Here is a 27,096-nt window from a genome sequence, read left to right on the forward strand (position 1 = left end):
CCAATGCAGCTAATTTTTTTTTTTTTTTTTTAGTCACTCGGGCACTCGCTGCTATTTTTATTGAAACAAAAGTTGTTTTGATTCATTTATTTTTTATTGGGGGGGGGGATCCAACGCATTGGCAACAAAAAGTGCTCAATATCTAGAGAATAACTTCTTCTCTTTGTATCCCTTCTGCCGAAATATCTGATGGAGAGAGTATCATGTACTTCTTTTCTTTTTTTTTTTTTTTGGAGCGATTACATTTACATGTTTTTATCCGTTCTTTTATTTTTGAAATTGTTGTAGGGGTATCAACGTTGTTCATGATGAAAATGATTAATATCCTTAGTATAGCAGGTGTGTTTCAAATGGAACTTCATGGCAATGCTGGGTACCCATGCTAGTATATATATATATATATATATATATATATATATATATATATATATATATATATAATTTCAGGTTAATATTTTCCAGGAGTGAAGTAATCAATAACGTTTTAACGAGGTTCATGCAGTGCTCAATACTGAAGTAGAGCAAAGTATACTTTTTATCTGTTCTACATAAGAATTTATATGTCGCTACACATTCATGAGCATATTTCAGTCAGCCAGTTATAAGTAACTAGAGAATTGTTCAAGCAATATTGCTTATACAAAAGTAAAATCTGTAACGAAAATTTTAAAGAAGTTTCCATCACAAAATTAACCAGAAGGTTGCATCCTTCCTTTCTTTTTTCCTTTCTGTTTTTTATTCTCTCCTTTTTTCTTTTCTTTCTTTTTCACATACGTTCCGTCTTAAATTTTCGATTCCAATACGATTTCTGACTCAGATTCTTTTAAAATTAATGAATATTTAATTCGTGATTTCTTGTTCTTTTTGCAAAATTTCAAATTTCCGGGTAATTTTAGCGTTTTTTTTTTTTGTTGTTGTTTTTTGTTTTTTTCAATTGTTTTCCTTGTAATTGATTGAAAATTATAAGACAACAAAAGATTCATTTGGATTTTAAAACAAAGCCAGATTTTATTAGTTCGTACAACATGTTACTTGGAAATTTTCATAAACACTTGAAAATAGACGATGATTGGCAAAATGAGAAAACGATGTAAGAACAAAAACAAAAAATCCACTTGTTATGAACGAATTTCTAAATAATGTTACTATCTATTTAGATAACCATTTTTAACACGGGGAGGGCATAGGCTTTGTTTACTATTCTGTGCATTCTCTCTATGAATGAAGTTAATTTTTTATTTGGGTTGTGAAAAATTGGTGGATTATTATATTGATTTGCTTTGCTGTAAACTAAAAACAAAAACGAGAAGTAAATAATAATAATAATAATAATAATAATAATAATAACTAGTGGGACCTGTGGAAATTCCACAGGGACTGATTCATATGTAATAAATTGATGTTAGCATTCTGTAGCTATTCAGCATAAATGGAGACACTCTGATATTATTTAGCTATTTTGTTAAAACTGCAAAAATATTTATCCAAGCTAGCATGGACGCCCGGCATAACCAGGTCGTAAAATATGATATTTTAATTCTTGCAGATTTCGTATATATTATGCAGTTAATGTTTTATCGATTTTTATATATTATAAAGTTGCGATTTCAAAAATATATCTATATTACTTTGGTTCATCAGCTTGAATCGAAACCGAATTCCAAACTTATATATAACTTTAGTTCCTTCAGCTATAACCGAAACCAAAACTTATAAAGAAGTCTTGATAAAATTATTTATAAAAATAATAGATTACTAAGGTGCTATCAGCTAAATCGAAACCGAAACCAAGACTTATGAAGGATTCCTGATAAGATTATTTTTTTTAAAATAGATTATTGGAGTGCCATTAGCTATAATCGAAACTGAAACCAAAACTTATGAGTAATTCTTCGTAAAATTATTTATAAAAAAATTAGATGGCTTAAGTGCCATTAGCTATAATTGAAACTTGAAACTAAAATCATGAAGAATTCTTGAGTGCCATCAGCTATAATCGAAACAAAAACTTATTTATTAAAATTATTTATTATAAGCAATAGAAGTACAAAATAAACAACCCAGGTGTAAGCATGACACAGTAAATAACACACACGCTATCGTATTAATATATAGATGATGATGATAATAATGTATAAATTTATGTTCAGATGAATCAAAGTTTTACTCACTGACCGTATTAAATTTAAATAGTTCAACTTATCGAAAATTAAACTAAATCTCCTTTAGTATTTTCTTTAATTATCTATTTTTGAGCCATTATCGAGACTCCTAAGATGTGATGCCTCATGTCGAGCATTATTTCTTGTTCTCACGTAACACTCGATTCTACTTGTTTTTGACTGAATAAATGCTTTAAAATAAGTTAAACCAAAAACAACTTAGTCAACTAGGTAGAAAAATCAATTTTGCCCTTTTTAAAACAACGGTGAATAAGTATATTAAAAAGAAAAATTATGCGGTCTGAAGTCTCTTTTTTTAACTGCATAAACGCGCTAAATAAGTTAAACTTCTATAAAGTTAGCCAGCTAGGTAGAAAACGAACACTTAGTGAATCGATTTTATCTTTTTTAAAAGAACAGTAAATAAAAAATAAAAATATTTTAAAAAATATATTATGGGGGTGTAATCTCTTTTAAAAACATTATCTCCAAGAACCGTTATAAAATGTGTTTTCAATCGATATTTATTCAATAATGGACCAGTTTTCCTACATAACAAAAATGGACGCATTTTCTATGGACGAGTCTTTTTATGTATCATTCAAGATTTTGATAAACTCATCGGAGCTTTTCATCTATATTTTTCACTTGTGCCCAAAAATGAGCGTCATAAAACTTTATTTATTTCAGAAGCCCAACGCCGTCAATATACAGCTGGTGCCAACGAAATTTAAAAACCCCGTCCAGAGCATTTAACTTTTTAATAATCAAGTCAACTCCCTCGGATAGGGTATCTAGACATTTAGCGAATAAGTGCAAAATTTTGACAAAGGATATAGGCAAGTAATCTCTCCATAAATGACCAATAAATGAAATAAATTAAACTCTGTGAATCAATGTTAAATCTTTAAATGAGATTTATAACCCATTCTGTGGCTCTTCTCAGTCTTATGTTGTAAATGAATACCTTCTAATAAAAAAACAATTTGTGCTTGTTTCATTTTTCATTGTCAAAAAAAAAAAAGAATCTGTTTGGAATCAAAAATTAGGCTATAATTTTTCCGATTCTGATACCCCAAAAAGCTCTGATTTTTCCAATTCCAATTAATCATTCCAACACTAATATATATATATATATATATATATATATAGGGTGGCCACAAAGTCACGCACCAATGTTAATATTTATTTTTTATTAATATAATTTTTTAATTTTATAATTTGAATAAATGTTACTACTATAACTTTTTTAATTTTTAAACTTTTTTAATTAACATTGGTGCGTGACTTTGTGGCCACCCTGTATATATATATATATATATATATATATATATATATATATATATATATATATATAAATCATTGGTGGTATATGAAACATAAAAACAATGTTGTTTTTGTAATTATTTTTTATTTGATATTTTGAGCAGTAAATTATGATAGGTAATGAATAAAATTGAAACTGTTGAAAAAAAAGAAACTGGAATTTTCAACTTAGTAGAGCGTTTATTATGAAATCTGTAGAAAAACGTTGTCTTAAAAAAAAAACATTTAGAGCAACTGATTTCAATATATATGATTTAAATAACAGTTAGCATTTCAATGGAGGGGAATATATGAGAAACGAAAAAAAAAAAAAAATGTGAATGAATGAAAATATAATTATATATGAGTAATAAGAATGTAATAAGAAGAAAAAGTAGTATAAAATATTATTTAAGTAATAGAACAGTATTAAAAAAGATATATATACAAGGGGCGTGCAATAAGTAATGCCCCTGACCCACTTCCAGTTGTCTGATCTAGCTGAAATTTTGCATGTGCAATGATTTATATTTCTACAGGTTATGTGGCAAATTACAGCTCTGAACTAATTGTGGTTTCTGTTTTACAGGTGTTTGAACTGAGTCAGGTGTGAAATGGAGCCTGTTGAATGTCGAGCAGTGATCCGGTTTTTGTATTTGAAAGGACGCACACCACAGGAGACTTTTGATGAAATGAAAGAAACTTATGGTGATAATGCCCCATCATATGCCCTTGTAAAACGCTGGCATCGTGAATTCAAACATAGCCGGAAGTCTGTGGAAACAGCTCCAGACCTGGTCGCCCCCCCCCTTCTGCCATTGATGAGGCATCTCTCCATCAAGTTGAGGCTTCCATTTTGGAAGATTGGCACATTACTATTCGCCAAATAGCCCAAGATGTCAAGATTAGTACAGTCTGTAGAAACTATCATTCATGACCATTCGCATATGTATAAAATGTCTGCCAGATGGATTCCCAGGTTGCTCACACCATTCCAGAAGCGAGAACGCATTGAGTGTTCGAGGATGAATTTGGAGATGTGCTAAGAAGATGAATCACAAAGTTTTTCAAAAGACTGATCATACAGGATGAAACCTGGGTTCATCACTATGATCCAGAGACCAAAGCCCAGTCAATGCAGTGGAAGCACTTGGACTCACCACCTCCACTAGCAAGGTCATGCTCACAGTCTTCTGGGACCAGGACGGAGTAGTGATGACAGATTTCCTGGCAAAGGGTACCACAATTACAGGAGTCTATTATGCTTCACTTTTGAGGAAATTAAGGGAAGCTTTCAAAATCAAGAGGCGGGGCAAGATCAGCAAAGGTACCCTTCTCCTGCAGAACAATGCTCCGGTCCACAACTCGCATGTTGCCAGATCAGAAGCACGGGCATGTGGCTATGAAATCCTTCCCCATCCTCCCTACTCTCCTGACCTTGCACCCTCTGACTTTCACCTCTTCCCAGCCATGAAGTTGTTTTTGAAAGGAAAGCGTTTCCCAGATGATGCAGCCTTGATTTCTGAAGTCACATCGTGGTTGGAGAACCAAGCTGGGGTGTTCTACAAAAACGGTCTCCAGAGCTGCATCAAACGACGGGAGAATGCATAACTCTGGGTGATTCCTATGTAGAGAAAGATTAATAACTGTGCCAAGTTTCGTTGCTCTACTGCTATGGGAAGTGGGTCAGGGGCATTACTTATTGCATGCCCCTCGTAAATGTATATATACTTATATATGTATATATATCTAAAAAAAAAATATATAAATAGATACATCAATGAAAAATTTAACTGAGGTACTTTAAAGGGAATACATAAAGAAAATGTGTAAAATAGAATTATATAAATAGAAACAAGAGATATTACAGCAATAGTATAATTAAATAAAAAGATATTAATGAATTGTATATTAATAATAGTAATAAAAGGTTATATATGTAATTAAATGACCTAAAAAAGATATTATCCATAAATAGTTAAATAAATAAAATATTTAACTGAAGTACCCTCTTAAAAAGAATTTCTGTAATAATTATATAAAAAGATAGATATATCCGTAAATAAATGTAATGTATTTTTAAATAAATAGAAAGCTATACTTTCCATCTTAAAAGATTAATATTTGCTGTCATTATTACTTACTCATGTTTTTTAGATGCGGTAAAAATTTAAATTAACAACTCTATTTTCTTTAATTGCAAATTTGGCAACTATCGGTTGTAAATACTAAAAATTAGTCTTTGGAATAAACCACATATTTGTATAATAAAAATATTTTTTTGCAATTTATTTTAAAGTTTGTCACTGTTAAAAACACACACACACACACACACACACACACACACACACACACACACATATACAGGGTGACCCAAAAAAAACAAAAGCTAAATGCAGGCCATCTAGAACATATGCTGTAGAACGGAGAAAAAAAGGCCAAAGACCCTTGTGTTTTGATGTGATGTTTGGAACATAATAAACTAGTTATGACCAAAGTTTCATTTCATTCGAACAAAACTAAGAAACGGGGCCTAATTAGATTTGGGGCCCGTTTTTTGAGGGGGTCACCCTGTGTATATATGTATATATATATATATATATATATATAACAGCAAATAGTTAATAAAACATGTTAAAAAACACTTTGAAAAAGAGTTAAAAACATATTTAATCTGAAAAGGAAACACTTAATAAGTGGATAGTCCTTAATCCACGGAGTTTCAAAGAAATACTTTCCTTCTCATCAGAGGGTAGGAATTAGCAAAATGCAGGATCGGATTTTGCATACAAAAGTATTTGATGAAACTTCAAGTAAGTTAAAGATTTTACTTGATAACAAAAAGTGAAGCAGAGGGAATATGGTAAAGAAAAAGGTGATTTCACGTGAATGGATAGTCGGGTGAAAGGTAAAGTATCCAATGACGATAAAATCCAAAAAATGTAAAACAAAGCAAGTTAATTAAATTTCCATTCGCACAAGTAAATTTCATTAAATTTTATTTTTTTTATATATATATATATATATACAAGTCACAAGGGAGTCACAACTTATCAAGGCCCAAAGGCCATTCGAGGATAAGGGTTAATGAATGTAAGATGGCAGTGTAATAATCATTAATGGTGTAGATTGGGTAGAATTCGGATTATTTAAGAAAACGACTCAACAAGAACTCGTTTACATTGACTTGAAGGCTATCATATTTTAATAAGCTAGGAACAATGTTCCACAGCTGGGAGATTTTAGGAAAGGAGCTTTGTTGATGGAATCCACATTTAGATTTAGGCACAGATAGAGAGTGGGAGAAATTGTTGATAGTAGTTGTAGTTAGTCGAGTGTTTTTTTTGTGAAAGTTTGGCTAGGGGGTGCATAGATTGGAGCTCAGACGAGTACTTGCCATGAAAGAGCAAAGGCAGCATCGCAATGTCTCTTCTGTAGGAAAAAGGTTACAGAGAAGAAAAAGGGCATCGCCTTTTGAAACCAGTTTTGAACTCTATCGAGGCAAGAAAAGGCACACCAAGCAGCTTCTGCCCAGATGTGACAACAGTATTCCATCCAAGGATGTATTTGGCTCTTATACAGATAGAGGATTACATTGGCAGTGAGATACTTACTGGAGAGGTAGAATGATCCAAATATTTTTCCAGCAATCTTGGCAACAGATTTGATGTGCTCTCATTTCAGGAGTGAAGATCAGTCCCAGAAGCTTGTCCAGATATGGTGCTTCCCCAAGACGAGAATATATATATATATATATATATTAGCTTATATATACACAACTTATGTATACACAACTTAGGATTAATAAATTACTAATTATTAAGTAGAACATTTTGGTAGAAGATTCATAAATTAATTAAAATTTTTAGTACGAATAGTTGGGTTTAATAACTTTGTTTGATAAAAATTCAATATGGCGTAATGGAAAAATATAAAGGTATCTGCAACTTCTCTTCCAATTTTTAGATTTTTACCATGTCAAATCACATTTCAATTCCTTTTGACGGATTGATTGTTGCTATTTCTTCTGATGAGTTAAGGGCATAATAGATTCACTGATTGATATAATTGATTGATTTTGCACTATGAAACAGATACTGTCAAGAATTTTATAAGTCAACTGAATTAAAGGAATAAATTATAAAATGGTCAACATCATGATTTTTGGAATATAATTTTTTGTCATTTATTATATATATATATATATATTTTTATATATATATATATATATATATATATATATATATATAATATAAAGCTGAATGTCTGTATGTATATGTGTGTGTGTGTGTGGTCGCGAATAGGCTCCTATATGGTTGACTATTTAAAAAAACTGATTACATATAATGATAGAAGATGTATCGAGACACAGGAATGGGTATGTTTGATCTGGCAGAACAGTGGTTCATTAAAATTGTGGGGTCTGCATTTACGCCTGGTCCACAAAGTATGGAAATAAAAAATTTTAAAATTAAAAAAAAACGTTTTTGATATAGATCTACATAAGAATACTTTGATAAGTATGTTTTAACTTAAAAAGAAATGGTATAATAAAATTGTGGGGTCTGTGTTCACGCCTGGCCTCCATAGAATGGAAATAGTCACAAACTTTAATAAAGACTTTTCATATCTATTTGCGTAAGTATACTTTGATAATTATGTTTCAGTTTGAAGAAATATGGTATAATAAAATTATGGGGTGTTCGTTCGCGCCTGACCTCCATAGAATGGAAATATGTCACAAAGTTTAACAAGGTTTTTTAATATAGATCCACAGAATATTGTGATAAATGTTTCAGTGTGAACAGATATGGTATAATAAATTATGGGGTTTATCTATTTTATTTTTACTTTCATCATATTTTGCTTTGGTTTTGATACCCCCAAATTCAAAGCTATCTCATTACAACCCTCCTTTTTCATAACCTATCATACTTTCATAAATCAGAGTTCATTTTCTGTAAGCTGTTTTTGAACCCAGTCAACGACGGGTACTTTTGCTAGTATATATATGGAGAGAGAGAGAGATGAGAATAGTAGTTCGAATAATTCAAATATATCAAATCTAATTTTTAAAAAATTCTCAAATTGTTTTTTCTTTTTGCAAAAGAAAGTTATCTCTCAAAATTATCAGACATTTTATCATCCCAGTTATATTTCACAGCAACTCCATATTTACTTATTTATATGGAAGAGAGTTTTGAAAAATAGATATACGAAGATGTATCATTTAAATGTGACCTTCGTTTGTATGTGTTTCTTCGTACTTCACATCATAATTCTTCTATCCTACATTGCTAAAAGCCTTCGTAAACCCATATTTGTTTACCAGCAATGCTTCAAGAAGACTACCTCTCCCTTTTACCATTTAAAATGTTTTATTATTAAGTCATTACAAAATGGTTGATATGCCATAAAACAAAATGAATTATCTATAATAGAACTCCATATTTTTTTTTTTTTTTTTTTTTTTTTTTTTTGCTTTCCAAATAAAGAAACTCGATTGTTAGCATACATCTGACTTTATCACTTTACCATTTATGTAGGGAAGTAGTCTTTCTATTTGATTGTAGCATTTTTATATACCAGCATTACCATTTCTTTAGAGGGTGACCCTCTATTTCCACCCATGGAATTGTTAATAAAATACACAATCTTTTCTAAAATCCAACCATATTTCGTACAAATAAACTTGAGTTTATGCCTAATATGTCCTCCAAGTTTCATTCATAAATGTCTAAAAGTTTTTGTTTTATCACCAAGTCAAACATAAGCTGAAAATGTATTTATGCTAAATATAATTGGATTGCAGAAAGGATTATGAGCATTATTAAATATTCTGTGGTTGGCAATTATTTTTATTTACCCTTTCATATTTACTAAATCACAGCATGCAACAAAAATGTACTTTTTTTTTAAGCATTCAAAGTTACTTGTGATATCTGATCCATTCAATCACATATTATCTAAAAATGTTGATATATAAACAAGAATTAACTATAGTGTGTGTGTGTGTGTGTGTGTGTGCTAATAAATAAAAAAGAAAATCATTTCTGTCACTTGGGTGCTTAGCTTGATTGGATGGTAAATACTCTGAATATTTTCTCAATATCCCTAGAGGGTTTAGAAGCTTATAAAGGATTTCCATTTATATCTATAATGTTATTGCAAACACAAGAAAGTGATTGTGCATAAAAGTTTCAAAAAAAAAAAAAAAAAAGAATGCAAGTGACGTGAGAGCGGGGGATGAATTGAAAGCAGTTATCTTCATCTCACGTTCAGATCTTTCACTGCTCACCTGTGATCAGCATTTTATTTACCATAAAGATTTGCTTTTGATATCGACATCTTTTCATTTTCTTTTGTTCTTTTGAAAGAAAAAAATGCATTCAAGTGTTTCTTTTCTGAATTAATCTTCTGTATATGTTAATGTAGTTCAATATATATATATATATATATATGCCAAAATATGTCTAGCTAAATGTACATATTATCTTCAAAAATACAGACATGACTAGGATTTCTATTTAGTGCATTGTACTATTAAGTGTGAAGTCCAATTCATTCTATAAATATTTTTTCTCATCTTCCTCTTCATTAAGAATTATGTTGAAGTTTACTTTCATCAATTTAATTTAACTTTATTATGTCTGGGGTGGGGGCTCTCAAAGATCTGCTCCTCTCATGTCTTTTGCTTCATAAATTTTGAAAAGCTGTATTGCAGATCCTGGCTTGAATAGAGTAACAACAATGTCTTTGGAAGGCCTGTACTGACAATTAATAATAGTGACTAACAAAAAATGGACGAACATGCATGTCATGTTTGATTGAGAATAAGTCACTATTTAGCTAGTGCTAAATTCACTGAAAGGATCTTGTTAATGAAAAAGAGAAATTAGCAATTCTACAGCGAGGTAAAGAATATTTTGTATAAATAATTTTTGAAGAAAAGTTGAAAGTTATTTGTTAACATGCTCCACTGTGTAATAAGATATGAGTGGTATAGATGTGTGTATCTATATGTTTGTTTTCTGTTAATGTTGCTATGTGTGTGTCAGTCATTCTTTTTGTATATGTGGCCTTTGTCAGTGTGACTTTTGTTTTTGATGGGGATGAAACACCCTGCCAGGTATCAGACATTTATCCACTTTATTGAGACTTCAATTGAGAGATATTTATAAAATTCTGTCCTTTATAATTGATCCTATAATTACTGGAATTATAGAAATCTTCCTAAGATTCCAGTTTCTTTTTATGTTGCACATAAGACCTTGGTATTTTGTTATCTTCTCCCGCTCAGCTCTGTTTAAGCCAGTATCATTAGAGACACTAACTTCAACTAGGGTTGCTACTTTCTTACTCTTGTCCTATATCACTATGTTAGGTTTAACAGTTCTGTTTGCTATAGCTGTAGGACTTGCATAGTCATAGTGGATGGTGTATAATTAGTATATGAGTACATGTGCATGACAAAATAGTAGCCATTTCCTTCTGTGTGCAGGAGTTGAGTATTAATTTGCTCAAGGGGAGTAAGCATAATGTTGTGCTGAGTTATGTCTTTTTGTGGCTCTATTTAACCATTTGTTGTCCTGGATTTTGGATCTTTTGTTGTATTAAGATTTTGCATTTCACTTGCTAACTTTATTCTTCCAAACTTATGGGAACATTTTCATTTATCGAATATGTTGAGTTCACACATTTATATGAAATTATGCTTCATTTGAAAGATGACAAAAAGGAAAGAGTAAGTTAAACAAAGAGAAAAAGAAATGGTAGCATGTACAAGCTAGGAATTTTTTATGTTAATTTGCATAACATTTCAAATACAAAGAAAGATGGATGACATCATAAAGCTACTAGTTATCCTTTAGCATCATCCATTTTTAAATATATATATATATATATCGATGAAAATCATTCAGAAGAGGGGGAGGAAGAAGGAGGAAAGTGATATTTAATAATATATTTAACAAATACTGACTTAACGGGTCACACATGGTCTATCATTTTTTATAAGTATTAAACCTGAATTTCTAAATGGTTTGGCTATTTATTGATTAGCTTTAAATAGTAAGAAAACAAGTGCTAATGGAAGCCAGCTTATCTTGACATCATCCTAGCATATGCTGAGTTGCTTCAACTTTTATCTAGCTTTTATTGCATATCAAATAGCATGGCTTGTATCTTCTGCTCTTTAGGCTATGGCTAAACAGGGGAAAACAGACAGCAACCCTAACCTTTCTTTGTGGGGCATTAATAGGAATTCCTCCTTACTGGCCAAACCACGCAATTCACTTGACAAGCAGCAGTCATCAGATGATTAAGATCCATCATACTAAGTTAGGAATTTTGACAATCTTCTAATGAAATGCGATGGCGGCTTGACTCACATTCTTTGGCTATCGCTTACATGAACACTTCATTTGACAATTAAAAACTTCATTCTTTACGTTTTTAACATTTTCCCTTTTGTTGAGGTAAAAATCTTTTGTCCCCTAAAGACAACAATTTTTAGATGCTTTTTTTTAACAATTTTCTTTGAATAGTCTCATTTTGAGGTGGGTTACACTAACGCTCCCTATTTATTTGCTACCCCATGCAAGGTCGATCTTTTATGTCCAGAAAAATCCAGCTCTCCAAAAGTTGTCACCTTGGATTGGGACAAAAATAAAACTTGCTTCAATCTTTAAGGATTTCTTTTTTACTGAGTGAGGACAGAAATAGTTTAACATCAGAACATATACTATACTTTGCTCCTAGTAAAAAATAAAAAAAATCGTATTTATCTCTATATTAATAAAGTAGCCGCAGGAATTCCTCTCTCGACAAAAGTATTGTTGGTTTGCAGTAACGAATGTCACATAAATATTCAATACAGCTAGACTAATAACCACTATCTTATGTAGCTTTTGAACACCACTTCAGACACATTCAGTCATGATACATTACATCCTACGAGGAAAATAATCACAATCACAACATCGTTAGAGAAAAAAGTCCCTATTTTTCTCTTTAAATATTTAGTCCTACCACTGCTACCAGTAATCACTGGGAGGAAGTCTACACGTTTCACAGATTCTGTGATTACACTGACTGTAACTGGCTCATACATATATAGATCTAACATAATCTCTCCAATTTTTGATTCATAAATAATAAAGCCTCCCGCGTCAAAGTTTATCCTGTCTGATTGGTTGAGCGCTGATAATTCTCATATTTTGGAATCCAGTTCTTCACTTTATAAATGGGCAGTTACTAACAATAAAATATGGCGTCACTAATAGGCATTATTTCACCCAGCATCATGTTCATTTAATGCATAGGTCATTTCAGTCATGTAAAATCAAAAAATACAAGAGAGAAAATCATTAAACGAACATTTAATAACCAGTTTTACAAAGATGATGTCATCAAAACAACAAAATCATAAGAGCATTTGTTCTATAGATTTGACTAATTTACAATATCTGTAGAATTTGATGAATTTTATTTGCGAGAATGTTCAATGATTGTGGTGCAACTAAAAATACACACAAGAAATAAAGAAAATAAAGTGACTAAATAAAATAAGATGAAAGTAAAGCTCTCCCAACTTTTCCAATTTGTCAATGATAAAAACCAGCTAGTAGTGCCACCTCACATATTCAAAGTCGGCTTGAAAGTCAACACCAAAGTGTATCTTGATGTGCTAAAGGGCATGGAGATCCCCTCGTGCAGTCAGGTGGCTGCTGCCAGACCTTGGGTGTGGCAACAGGACTTGGCGCTTGCCAACAAATGCAAAGAGACCCAGGCTTGGCTTTAGAAGGAGTGCTACGACTTTGTATCCTTCTCTCACCAGGCCCTTTCCTCCTCCGACATGAACCCACTGGATTACTTTGTCTGGTCATACGTCAAGAACATCACCAACATGACCTCCCATAACACCAAAGTCAGCCTGATTGCCACCATTCGCTGAGTATTCATCAAGCTCCAACCAGCACTTGTGGAAAAGGCATGCTCCCAGTTTTAGATTCGTATTGAGGCAGTGATTGAGGCTGAAGATGGCTACATTGAATAGATGGCAGTTCTATTACATAATCAAGTTACCTGAATTGATTTTTTAAATAAAAGTTTTAAAATATAGCTGTAGTGTTGTTTTCTTTAGGGCGACATTTTTATTATTCCACCCTGTTTCATTTCTATATTTCTAGGTATCTTTTCCATGCCAATAATCTAACCAAAGCTAGAATTTCAAAAAACATCATTCATTTATCTCTAGCCCACAGCAATCTTTTATTGTAGATATGTGCTGCATCCACCCCAATTGTCACAAACTATTCAAATCTTTGTACATATTGATATAACAAACAAATGTTACATAACAAGATCCGTATTTGAATGAAAAAGTTTGAGTGACACTTTAAAAGTCACAGGTGATCCCACACAAAGTCGATGAAACCACATGATTTCCACCTTCTGAAGATTTCCTCTTTGTCTAGCAATATTTTAAGCAGAGATGTGTCTAGTACGTTTTCTACAAATGGGAGGCGGAGAAACATTGCACATAAATAAAGCAAAACTGCATTCATTTAAGGTGGTTAATTCTGCTTCCCGCAAAGAAGGAAGTTTCTAGGGAATATTATACTTATATATCTTTTCTACTATGAAACTGAATTGAGTTTCTCTTTCAAAAATTCTCTTTTATTAAAATCTCAATTTAATAACAAGTTCATTATATTTTTCATTGAATTATAAAATGGTGTATTGTTTTTATTTTTGAAACATTATAAAAATTGGTACAAATAAATGATTAAAAAATATAAAAAATAATGAAAATAAAGAAATATCTAGAAAAAATATAAAACTTAATGAAAAAAATGTTTAAAAATGTAAAGTTAATGAAATTATTAAAATGTATAAAAGATTATGAATGTTGATGAAAAAATGCTTTAAAAAATATGAAAATTAAAATAAACATAAAAATTAATTAATGAAAACTGAGAAGTGTTTAAAAAAACAAAAGTTAATGAAAATAAATAAATGCTTAACCCTGAGTGGCTTCCGGGCCATGATAAGTGGTGACTACCTTGTAAAAAAAAACAAAAAATATTAAAGTTAATAAAACTGTTTAAAATAATAATAAAACATGAATTTTTTTCTTATTTTTCATAAGAAAATCTTGGGTTTTTTTTCTAGATACCAAAAAAGTATTATTGTACTAATAAATATAAAGAAGAGGCAGTATACTTTTGTGCAGCTGTAATGCAATATTCACTTTAATCTTTTAGCTGTCATGGGAATAAATTATTCTCTTAGTACATAGCAACCTCAGTTTCTGTTGTATTAGCGTTGTATTGACAAATATGACGTGTCAGGAAAAAAAGGAAACCGCTCAACAAGTTTATTTACTGTTGTTGGAAGCTAAACATAAAGTGATGGCTAAAGACATGTACTGGATGAAAGTACATCAAGGAAGTGACTAGGAGGAATTATCTGAAGCAAGAATGGCAAACATTCTATGACAATAAAGTTGTTAGAAAAATGTGTGAATGAAGGTTCATGTAAAGTCAGTTGGGACATGTCATCCTAAAAAAATACAAAGCTGTTTGATATGAGCAAAGCCAAGGAGAGTAGAAAGTTTACTTCCGGCAACCTCATAACTCTCATTTCCTTTATTCTGCCATTTAGTCCTTACTGTCTATGGGCGATATTTCTGACAAAGTGGAAAAATTGCTGTTTTTTAGTTAGAATCTGTTCATCTAAGGATGTCATTGGCTATTTTTATTTTAAGTACTTTTTTAATTCTTTACATCAAGTGGTTTCATACCTTGTCTGGAGCAGTTTCCATAAAAAATATTTGTAACCCAACACATTGTATTCTTATGCTTGTTTTACAAGTACTTCAACCAAATGTCATCTGATTATCTTACTACACATATACCTGCTTAGTGAAAATCCTTTTGACCTAACCAACAGCAAAGTCACACCCCTTTACATTGTAAAGGTCCTTAAATGCCGGAAAAAATTCTACTCTAACAGATTTTTTCCTCAGAAAGCTTTATTTGAAATTTCCTCCTTGTTTTCTGTTTCTCTGGCCATACCAATGTGCAGAAATTTAAATATAATGTAAACAAATATCTTTCTGATCAACTCCAAACTCTGTTTGCCCATTTTATAAATCTGGTTCCTATCATAGTATCATCTTATTTTGTGGCAAAGTACCTTGTTTTGAATCAACAAAAATAAAAATTAAAACCAACAATAAATAATAGAAATATTAAATGCATGCTGTATGTACTTAAATATATGAAATATAAATGTAAAATTTATGAAATCTGTGTCATTTCTATTTCATATTTGATAATTTTATTCTAAATTAGTTGCAATCTAATAATTGTATTTTTTTTTTTGTTACTGCTCTCTTCTCAATAAATAATCTGTGAATGTTTTTAAGTGTTCAATTATTCAAAAAGGTTAAAAGTAGGTTTTTTCTTTGGGGTTATCTCTCCTTTCCACCATGATTGGAAATATTTTCCAATCTTTACCCTTACAGAATTCACGTTTCTTTTATCGAACTCTTTTTAAGTATAATCACTGAAGGATTTCGCTTTCATTTTGATACAATCATAACTACAATGAGGATCTCCATTATTTTCAAATTTTTATCAGCTATGGACAAATAACTCCACTACCTTGTGGATGCCAAGGCAAAGGCAATGGCTAAGGGGGTAAACCTTGACAAAAAAAAAAAAATCCAGTTGAATCCCGAAATGTGGATGGTGAAGCACTGCAGCACCTTTCTGGTAACTCCTGTTGCTGCGCTGGCTCTGACCGTATGAGCTTGCCTTTCCATTGGACTTTGTCTGCAATGCCGAGAGAGGGACCCTGGTAACTGGGCAAAATTAGGTCTCCTTATCACCCACCCAGGCCTGCATTCGGAGAGGCAACTCCAGCTTCAATTTTATAGTCACACTAGATGCTGCAGTGCATCAGACGATGCAGAACGCCATTATCTCATTAGACAGAAAGTTACCATCAAATAACGATAATCTAATTTCTAAACTCCAATACACATTTCCATTGATGTTCTTTCTTCTTCTTTCTAATTAGTATATCAAAAATATAACCCTGTTCTAACAATAAAGCTTATATTTGATAAAAGTCTGCAATGAAAAACTTATAAAGATATCAATCCTATGGAATTGCAATCATTGTATGTTGCTTGTGTGGTTGACTTGATAAAAGAATAAAACTTTCATCTACTAATTATTCCCCTCATTAAAAAGGTTGAATCAAGATAACCGGGTAATAATGATAATTTATGTTGTTTTCACAATTATTGATTTTGCTATAAATTTGAAATCTCTTGCTGTATCAGATGAGGAAATATTCTGTTATATTCTGTTCCCATAATTTTTTATTTGTTTACTTTTTAAGTTTTTATCCTTCCCCCAAACATATTGCCACTAAAGTGTAAGGGGCTACTGTGATAGGAGCCAGATTTATAGGACAGCTTAAGTGTGGATTTGGGTAGTAAGATGTTCATATTAAATTTAAATTTCTGCATGTTCATACAGTCGGGTAAACAGAACAGGGAGAGAATTGCAAAGACAAATGGTTTGAGGAAAGAAGATGGCAAAATAGGCAATTTTCTTGCATTTAGAAACTTCTGCATATAAAGGTGAGGATTTTGCTTTAATTTCATTTACCAATGACTTAGATATGCACAAATAATTATTTTTTCTTTTGATGTCATCGGAGTAGATAATATGCATCTCCAAAGCAGTTAAATATGTTTTATTTGCTGAAAAATTGTAGTTAGTGAATGATATTTAAAACAAAAAAAGTGTAAGCTAATTTATTTTACATCAAACTTGATGAGACAAACCTGGTTTATGGAGGAGAGGTTGAGGTGAAAAGCATAGGTAAGCTAAATCATTTAAATCAAAGTAAAAAAAAAAAAAATTGCTATGTATTTAAAAACAACACAGAGTTCGCACAGGTATGAAAAGTCCTTGAATTTTTACTTTTGCCTTGAAAAGCTCTTATTTCTATTATTACTGGAAATATGGAAACTATATTTAAAATGTCTTGAAAAGGCCTTGAAAATTGTATTCTTTATGTCCAGTAAAAAATTGTGTCAAAATATCCAAAATAAAATCGAAATACTATTAAATTATTTATTAATATTTAAGTATCAATAAAAATACCATTAAAATATTTTTAAATATTGAAAAAAAATCGAAATGCATTGTTCTGAAATTGTATTATTGTGGATACAAGAGTTATGTCCCTTTATCACAAACTATGATTTCCATATAATAACATCTGGTAGTTTTGTTATAAAGGGACGTAGATCAAAATTTTGAAGTAAAACGAACACAACGTAGACCAATCTACAATGAAGAAAATAACATTTAATCGCATATTCGAGAGTCCTGTTTGCACAAGGAAATTTTTGTTTTTTTTTATAGAGAGGGTAATTTTTATTTCTCGCATTTTTGGGGGTGAGGGAGGGGGGTTCAAATCTCCCTCTTTTTTGCTCTCATTATAATTTAAATTGGGGAGGCACAAAGGAGATGTGTAGTGATGGCCAGCACAAATAAAACTAACACCCCCCCCCCCTTAAAAACCATTCCCTACCCAGATGGGACTCTCCAATGGCAAATCCCCCTCTTCCACCTCAAAAATTTATAATCAAAATCAAGCCGGGCCAGGCTGAAAAAATGGATAAAGTTGCAGCGATCTTGGTTGGAAATTTAAAAACTATAAAGAGAGTTAATATTTGAGATGAAATAAGAAGTATTTAAAACTACTTATAGGTTGCAAAGTGACTTTTATTATCTATGGTAACATTTATTTGTTAAATATTTGATTTTGGACCACTTTTTCAAATCGCTGTGGATTGTAAAACAAACCCCAGATTTTGTTTTGAAAACTTGAATTTTCTTTGGAGAAGGCCTTGAAAAGTTATTGAAAATAAAAATCTGTACGAACCCTGCAGCAAAAAACATTTATTTTCAAAGAAGATGCTTTACCTTAAAAGAATCTCCATATATAATAAACATGCAAGCAAATGTTTGATGGAATGCATTGAATTTAGTAGCTAATTCTGACCAGTTGAGTTAGCACTAAATAGATGAAAATAGTTGGTATATAAGCAGACTGAGATGTTCTATTGTATTTAAATGGGCAAGTTCGTTCTACCAGTTGGAGCCCTTGTGCCATTATGTCTAATTTTAATTCTAGAAAATGATTTAATTCAGATTTAGATAGGGGTATTCCTAATATTCATAAATGACCTCACTGATAAAATTGTCTCTGGTATGTGGTATATTTGCTGATGACACCATGCTCTATAACAGACACGAGGGGAAATGAATGAACACATATCTAAGGCAATGGCAGAAACACTAGAGAAAGACCTTCAATCTGTAGTGGAATGAGGACAAAAATGGATGGTCACATTCAATACTGTCAAGACTAAACTTGTTTCCTTCAATAATTACAAAAATCCTTCTTAACTTCCAATAGCTATGGCTAAAGATACATTACCTGAAAGTACTTCTTTCAAATTCCTCAGTTTAATGTTCACAAGGAACATGAGTTGGATCAGATACATCGAGAGCATTGCCAAGGCTGCAAAGGTGGGCTCTCTCTACCGTGCTAGAAAGTTACTTATGCCTGTACCTCTACAAGACCACTATTCGCCCATTTATTGAGTTTTGTTGTCACATTTGGATTGGTGGATCTGCTACTTGTCTCTCACTCCTGAACGGCGTTCAAAAGAGAGTCGCAAACCTGATAGGTCCTGAATTGTCATCTAAACTTCAATCCCTATCAACAAAATGTTGTATCTCTCTGCCTATCAACAAAATGTTGTATCTCTCTGCCTGTTTTAAAATTATTTTGATGGTGTATGCTACAAACCCTTGCACCCCCTCAACATAAATACCCCTGACAAACCTGACAAAGAGCAAAGTCCCATCCCTACACAGTAGAGATCCCTAGATGTACAAAAGCCTTCTACTTTAATAGTTTCTTCCCCAGAATTGCTAGACTTTGGAATTGCCTTCTGGTTTCCTGCTTCCCCAACTGTATTGACATGCATAAGTTCAAGTGTAATGTGAACAGACATCTTGCTGCTCAACTCACTACATAGTATCCGTTCAACTCATGCCTCAATAGTAGCTCCTACATCAAAGTGGCACTGTGCCTTGTTTGGGGTGAAAATGTAATTAAAAAAAAGGATTGAAATTGTATGTTTTGTATGAAATAATAATCTATGAATCGCTATTTCTTTTAAGAATTGCCAAATTAAACTGTACACTGTTTTTCATTTGCCTAATGAAAACAGCACTGACTATGAAATGGGCTATGCCAACTTTAAATGCCATTAAATCTGTTGAGTATTTGATTATGCATTAATTCTGTTGGAGGGGTATATACCCACAATCCCATTCTCAGTGTTCAGTAAAATAGTAATTATGTTGAACCATGAATTCTATTTTAGCATTAAATGATTCAAAAAGGGTTCATGTGCCATATGAACCCATATCAATTAATTGGTTGAATCAACAGAGAATTACAGGAAGCACAAGATAAATGCATAGATCGCTGACATAACTTGTTCAGTTAATTATAAATCATACCTAATTAGAACAATGAAAACATTTTCAAACAGAACTTAATCCCACAACTAAGGTATATTTTAGTATGTATTTTGTGTTAGTAAAGTATATAGAAAGACAAATGTCTCAGAGTTGTCAGTCATTTTATCAATTTTGTGTGGAAACATACTATTTCAAGACTACTCTTTTATTTGGCGAAAGATACCAAATCTTTTAATTTACCCAAGAAGAAAGGTTGGATCCAATGTGGTATATTAAGATTTCTGCCAATTGTATTGTATACAAATGACATTTTAATTTAAGGATAGTGTGGCTTTCTTTTACACCAGATAACATAGTTCTTGAGCAGCAGAGGGGGACCATGCATGCGTGGCTTGTTCAACTGGATCTTTGTTTGAAATCACTGATCAATAGGGGAAGACAGAAAAGGATTGATAACCACTAGTTAATTATAGGCTGTTAACCAATTGCATTTACACATCCAAATGCACCACATGCTTCCCTGGGTTTCCTTTGTTGCTATCAGACTTTCTCTCTCTCTCTCTCTCTCTCTCTCTCTCTCTCTCTCTCTCTCTCTCTCTCTCTCTCTCTCTCTAAGTTATGTGACATAATATTCATTAGATAATATATTCCCATAGCTTAACTAATTTCACCCTGGGCCAGCAAGTTGACCTCTGTTGACTTCTTGCCTGTCTCACTTCTTGTTGTTCTTGAAGCACTCATTAACCGAGCTAAAATATCCACTATTTGATCAATATTTAACAGTATTTCTTTCCCAAGTTGATTTAGTTGAGTTATCTAAGAAAATACATGGATCCTGTACTCAATAGCAGCAAATTTTTCACACATTTTAGTTGACTGAAAAGTCATCATCATGCTTTAAGCCTCCTAAATGCTTTTTAAATGATTTTGTTTTGCTCATGTGTAAGTCAATGTATTTCTATGCTCGTATGTGTTTATAATTCATTGATCGTCTTTTGAATAAACTTTTACAAATTGTTCCATATATTGAATGCATATCTAAAACCTTAGTGAAATTGTTTTTTGATATCATATTCTCTATTTTTCTCTTTTTATCAGGTGGAACTTGATTGGGATAAAATCAAGACAAAAATGGACCTTGAATATCAAAAGGAAAAAGAACACTCAACAACAATCAAAACTTAAATGTTTATTTTTCTCCTTATATTAATTTCTAAAATAATTGTATTTTACCATTAGACATTCCATTCATCCAAGTTGTGTTTTCTTTGCAACCCCTCCTCCTCCTGATGAAAGATAACATCTTCATCTATGAAATTACTTGTTTTTGTTCTGCATCATCATCGTCTTTTTTTTTTATCATATTTGATGCTTTGAGCAAAAACTTTTTCATTCAATTAAAGCATTGTTTTCATTAAAATATTTAATGTTTTGAAAAAGTAAATAATTCACATTTTAAATCTGAACTTAGACAAACATTCAGCAAATTGAAGCAGTTGATTGTAAAAAATGTTTTAGAGTTATATAATAAAGCATATTTTGTTTTCAAGTGTTGTTCAAATATTTAAGAATGTTTGATTCATTTTGAATATTGTTTATTCCACTTTCACACAGGGTTTATCAAATATTTGATTTCAATTTCTATGGCTTTCAATGAAAAGGAAATATTTCCAACATAATTCTAATCCATAAAAAAACTATATAAGACATTCAGCTTCTTTGATTTTCTTAGCATAAAACAATAATCTGCTTTTAAAATGTTTTAGTAAGTTTCTGTTTCATGTTAATTATTTCCTAGATAAATCGATTGGAAAGCAGGTCATGTGAAACTGCTAGGATTCATTTTAAGATAACCTGAATAAAGTTTGATCATGATTTTAAAGCTGGCATTTGCTGCTGAACCCTGCAGAATGCAGACATCTCCCTACTAGCTCTGCACCTACTGATCCCCTATTGGTTTTCCACCCCAACTTTTATTGCTGATAATCTGAAGGACTTTAGTTGTGCACAATTCCTTCAAACCAACATGCCATTATATCAAGATGTTGAACAAACCCAGGCAGGTTTTCTACCTGATATGAAAATCCAACCTAACAGCAGACACCTTTGCTTTGGTATCGCCTATTTTTAAGAATGGCATCCAAGTAACAAATCAGTATCTTTAAAATAATATCATACAGCTGGACTAATAATAATAATATATATAACTAAATATAATAATATATAATAATATATATATATAATATATAATATAATATAAATATACTAAATAAATATAACTAAATAATATCATACAACTGCTTTCAACTATTAGGACTCTCACTTATTTATAAAGAGTAACTCCAAAGACTAAATCTATTCTCACTTGAGCAACGGATGATGCAAGGATACTTGGTTCTAGCATAAAATATCAACAAAAATATAAATCTAACTATTGAGAAGTTTTTCACTTCCACTGATGTATTTGCAAAAGATGTACCACCATTGTTTTCGTCTCAATAGAATAAATGTAACATTTTCTGTCCGTTTATGCTCCATAGAACAACCTGTCAGAGGAAGTTGGGAGCATTACTACCATATCCAGCGGTCCTGGATATGACCTAAAACTATATCCGATGGTGAAGCCCCCACCTTGCGGGCCTTGGGGAGTGTGGAGCTGATATGCCGTAAAACAAAAACAACCAACCAACCATATCCAGCTTTAAAACGAAAAACATTAAGATTGTACATGAATGTAAATAGCTTCAACTGCTTTTTTTACATGGTTTGGTGCATTATTTTTTGCAGCACAAATTTGATTGGAAATTTGATATTCATGAAATATTCACTTGACTTTATTTTGGTTTATAAACATTTAAAAATATTTTATCTCTTTTCTGTAAAAACTTTGAAAATTATAAAAACGTGTTCATTTTTATTCATGAAGGTTTCATATTTGTTATTTTACTAATTTCAAGTAATTTCCTAGCATGAAATAATGGCTAAGCTATATTTTGCTCAAAACCCTTTTCTGTTTGAAAATGATTTAATTACAAAGAATATTCAAACTGAAAATTGATTAAAAGATAACATCAAAGGATTTTTTTTAATCTAATAGTCGTTCTTGTCACGTGATTGCATATGTCACGCTAATCATTGGTATTAATGAATTGAAACATAAATGACAAAATCGTCAGTTCATGAGGAAATATCAGTTTATCCAATTATGATCAATAACAATGGTATTTAAGTACAAGAAAAACGTTGTCATAAAAATGAAAAAATGCACCTGAAGAAGGTGGAACAGTTGAAAATTAGTAGGGAAAGAAATATCAACGTTTTAGCTATTGTCATAATATTGATAACAGATGTAAGTTTCACTTTTTGGTTGAAGTCCACCTTTTCTTTTTTTTTGAATGAATATATTTCTGCCAAACCACTAGAGCCTTACCACCTTTTATTTTTGTTGCTATTTTGATGGATTTTATTTCTCTTTCTTCCTTTCACTTTATGGTCCTGGATATGACCTTAAACTATATCCAGTGGTGAGGCCCCAGCTTGCAGGCTTTGGGGAGTGTGGAGCCACCCTTTAATTACCATTGCTCCCAGGTCCACTCTGACCCGGAGTGGTAGTACCTGTTAGGGTTCCAACTATGGGTTAAATAGAAACCGACTTGAAAACAACAAATATATTCTATTAAAAAAATTTTTCTCCAAAATCTTTGGATTCGGCATTAAATAACCTGAAAAGGATTGATATGCCGTAAAACAAAAACAACCAACCAATCCTTTCACTTGAATTTTTTTTCTCTTTTTTCTTCTCTCTTCCATTTTCTTTCACCATCTTGTCTTTTCCCTTTTATGACAGTTCTCTCTGAAAACTGAAATTAATGTTGCTGTGAATCCTAAAACTTCGAATGATTTGTGATGAGGGTAGGGGAGTTAGATAATTTTTGTTTCATTAAAAATTTGTTTCATATCTTCCTTTCTCCCACGTGTGCATGTCTTTCTCTTAATCTGGATGTCCTTGTTTAGCGAGATATTTCATTAATGAAACATTAAAGTATTTTTACTGCTTATCGCTATCACATTCGTCCAGAGCTTTGTTCTTTTGTCACTTTCTGCACATACGCAAATAGCGGTGGAGCTGGGGATGGGATTCCCCCAGGTTAGAAAATTTATTTAATTCAGCTTCTTTTTTGTCTGTTCGCCATCGGCTACTCTCAACCTTGAGATAAACACTGTAAATATTAATTAGGAAGAGTTGAAACGTTTTGAGAGCTGATTTTTCTATCATGTAAAGCACCGTATTTGTTTTATTAGAATTTGTGTGCAGGAATGAAAAATGATTTTCTGAAGATACCAATGCAACAAGCTTGATGCTCAAAATTGATGAGGCAATAAGCAGGTGTTACAAGGAGGCATATGGACATCTAAGTAGAGTTGTGTCATAGCTGAGCCCTGTGGCCCTTTTGACACTAAGTATCCTCAATTAGTATTGCTTTTACACTTCAGGGTCAATTTCGCATTTCTTCTAACTTCAACCGCCCCCCCCCCATTCTCTCTCCTTTTCTTTTCTTATATTGTGCTTGCCATAACAGAAGATTAATTTGTTGAAATTACCTTACTCCTCTCTTAGTATTTGTTCCACTTTCTCATATCTTGTACAATGAAGGAGGATGAAAGCTTTCTGTTGACTCTAGTCCTCTCCTATTAATGTCATCTTTCCCTCAACAACAATACTTACATTTAGGATAATACAGGAACAACATAACAACATAATATGAAGAAATTACTGAAACTTAACTGTGCCATTTCTCCTTATTTTTTCTTATTTTTCTTCTCTTGTTGACCCTTTTTTTCTTCTTGCTCATTTCCTTTGCCTTCGCCCCTCATTCATATTCTTTTTCTTCTTCTTTCCCTCCCTCTTCTTCTTTACCCATCATAGGAAAACACCAGCCTTCCTACACTTCCAGTTGTATGACTAAGTTGGATGATATGTCAGCAGCAGCGATGGTGCTGGCGGTGGGAGTGGCGTGCTAACTTACTGTTACACTTTTTACTACTTATACTTCTACTTACTGCTCATGGCTACATCTTATCATCACTTTGTCACAGTAAATCCAGTAGCGATGCTTGCATTACCTATATCAAAATGGTTGCCAGCACCACCACCACCACCACTATCATCATCATCATTTGGGTTTGCAACATTCCCTTTAAATGAAAGATAAGAAAATGGATAATTCCTTTTTATTACTAAGAAAAAAAAAACATTACAATTTTCTAAACTTTTGACGATGGTGAAAACTCTCTCTCTTTCTCTCTCTCCATATATATATATATATTTATAATTATTATAACTACTTCATTTACTCACATAAAATTAATATACAAAAGTATAAATTTATGCGTAAATTTGAAGTATTTACTTCAAAAGTGCTCAATACGTAGGTAGAACTAGTTAGTAATTTATAAAATATATATGCCGATTAAGCTACAGTGAATACTCCGCGTTTCATTCACTCTAGGATTCTTCAGGCTTATGCGCATAAGCCTGAAGAAACCTAGAGTGGATGAAACGTAGAATATTCAGTGTAGCTTAATCGTCATATATATTTTATAAATTACTATATATATATATATAATATAGTCATCTGCAGACACATGGTTTGTCTTTTCAAGACTTATCGGTGCAGCTAAACATAGCTGGTGCAGCAACCCCGAGATTCCAACCCTGGACTTTCGTCACTACTTCTAACAGCCTTATGCTCTACTTTCTAAGCTAACTTACCTGCTAATAAATATATATACATCATTTATAAGCAAATGTTTTGTTCATTTGTTTATTTTATAATGATCTTGTTACCAGAGAGGATTCAATACTTCTTATGGAAAAATCTTATTTTATGCTACAGTAGAAACTGCCATTTCCTCTATCAGAGAGCTCTATCCATAGAGGAGTATATATATATATATATATATATATATATATATATATATATATATATATATATATACTCGGTGTTTTTTTATATTCAAAAGTAATGGACTAATGAATTCAACGAGGTTGTTAGATAGTGCTCAATAAAAAGAGCTGATAGTACTTGTTTATTGTTATATAAACATGCTCACATCCCGCAGCGGTATGTGAGCATGTTTATATAACAATAAACAAGTAATATATATATATATATATATATATATATACACACGCACACACACACAAATAATTGTGCAGTAAGTTGCCAATTGCTTCCTGAAGGCATGGAACCAATCATAACGTTGGATCTGTAGTATGAATGCTAACTTTTTAAAAATTCAACTTTGTTTCATACATTTTAGTTTACACAGTACAAAATTTATATATCCACATATGCATCAAAACCTATACATACATATATAGATATTTACTACACATATTTGTGACTCATTGAGTCATAATCACTACGGTTATTTATTTTACTATGATTTCATTCGAAAATTCATAAACTGACATTTTAAGATATTCTTCTTGCATAACTAAAATAGTGTGTTTTTATTTTTATTATTATTACTATTATTATCCTAATTAGTTTATTATTATTATTATTATTATTATATCATCTAATTTGCACATATGTCTACACTATGTAGAAATGCATATACATAAGTAAATTACATTATGATATCAAAAAAATGTACTTTTTCTATAAATGCCCACAAAGACATTTAGAAATGTTAGATAGTGATTGAATTAACATAGAGTGAGAGGGAACAAAGGAAATGCATAAATAACTAAGAGAAAGAGATGTGTGACTTGTTTAATCTATATATATAAGCGAAAATGTTTGTGTGTGCACTTTTTGTGCATATCCAGCAAAGTCTTTTGGAGGGGGCGCTTGGCGTGCTCACTCATTCTTAAAACTTTTTATATACTGTCTAAATCATAATATATATGAGTTACAAACGGAGGTCACGCCTCTCTTTAATTTGCCCGACTTTTACATGCTATGTTCGAGATTTTTTTCAATCGCCATATTTTTGTTCAATATAAAAAAGTGAAACTGAATCCGTAT

At 31.7% G+C, this 27,096-nt stretch overlaps 1 protein-coding gene across 2 annotated transcripts in view; it reads left to right on the plus strand.

The window, feature by feature from the left end:
* LOC145287976 (intraflagellar transport protein 80 homolog) overlaps window positions 1-21,608 on the plus strand; it is a 510,341-nt gene extending 488,733 nt beyond the window's left edge. The window contains exon 20 of one of the 2 annotated variants that reach the window (XR_013869238.1): window positions 21,158-21,182. Coding sequence is in view for 1 of the 2 variants with exons in the window: in XM_080135951.1 (XP_079992077.1) it covers window positions 21,158-21,244 (87 nt within the window). In the remaining variant the exon portion in view is untranslated. Of the gene's footprint in view, window positions 1-21,157 lie in introns of both variants that reach the window. The other variant, XM_080135951.1, reaches the window with a different exon arrangement.
* Window positions 21,609-27,096: the final 5,488 nt, after the last annotated feature.

The sequence above is a fragment of the Euprymna scolopes genome, chromosome 11, assembly GCF_053919585.1.
Source record: "Euprymna scolopes isolate OS-2025 chromosome 11, ASM5391958v1, whole genome shotgun sequence".
Classification (NCBI taxonomy): domain Eukaryota; kingdom Metazoa; phylum Mollusca; class Cephalopoda; order Sepiida; family Sepiolidae; genus Euprymna; species Euprymna scolopes.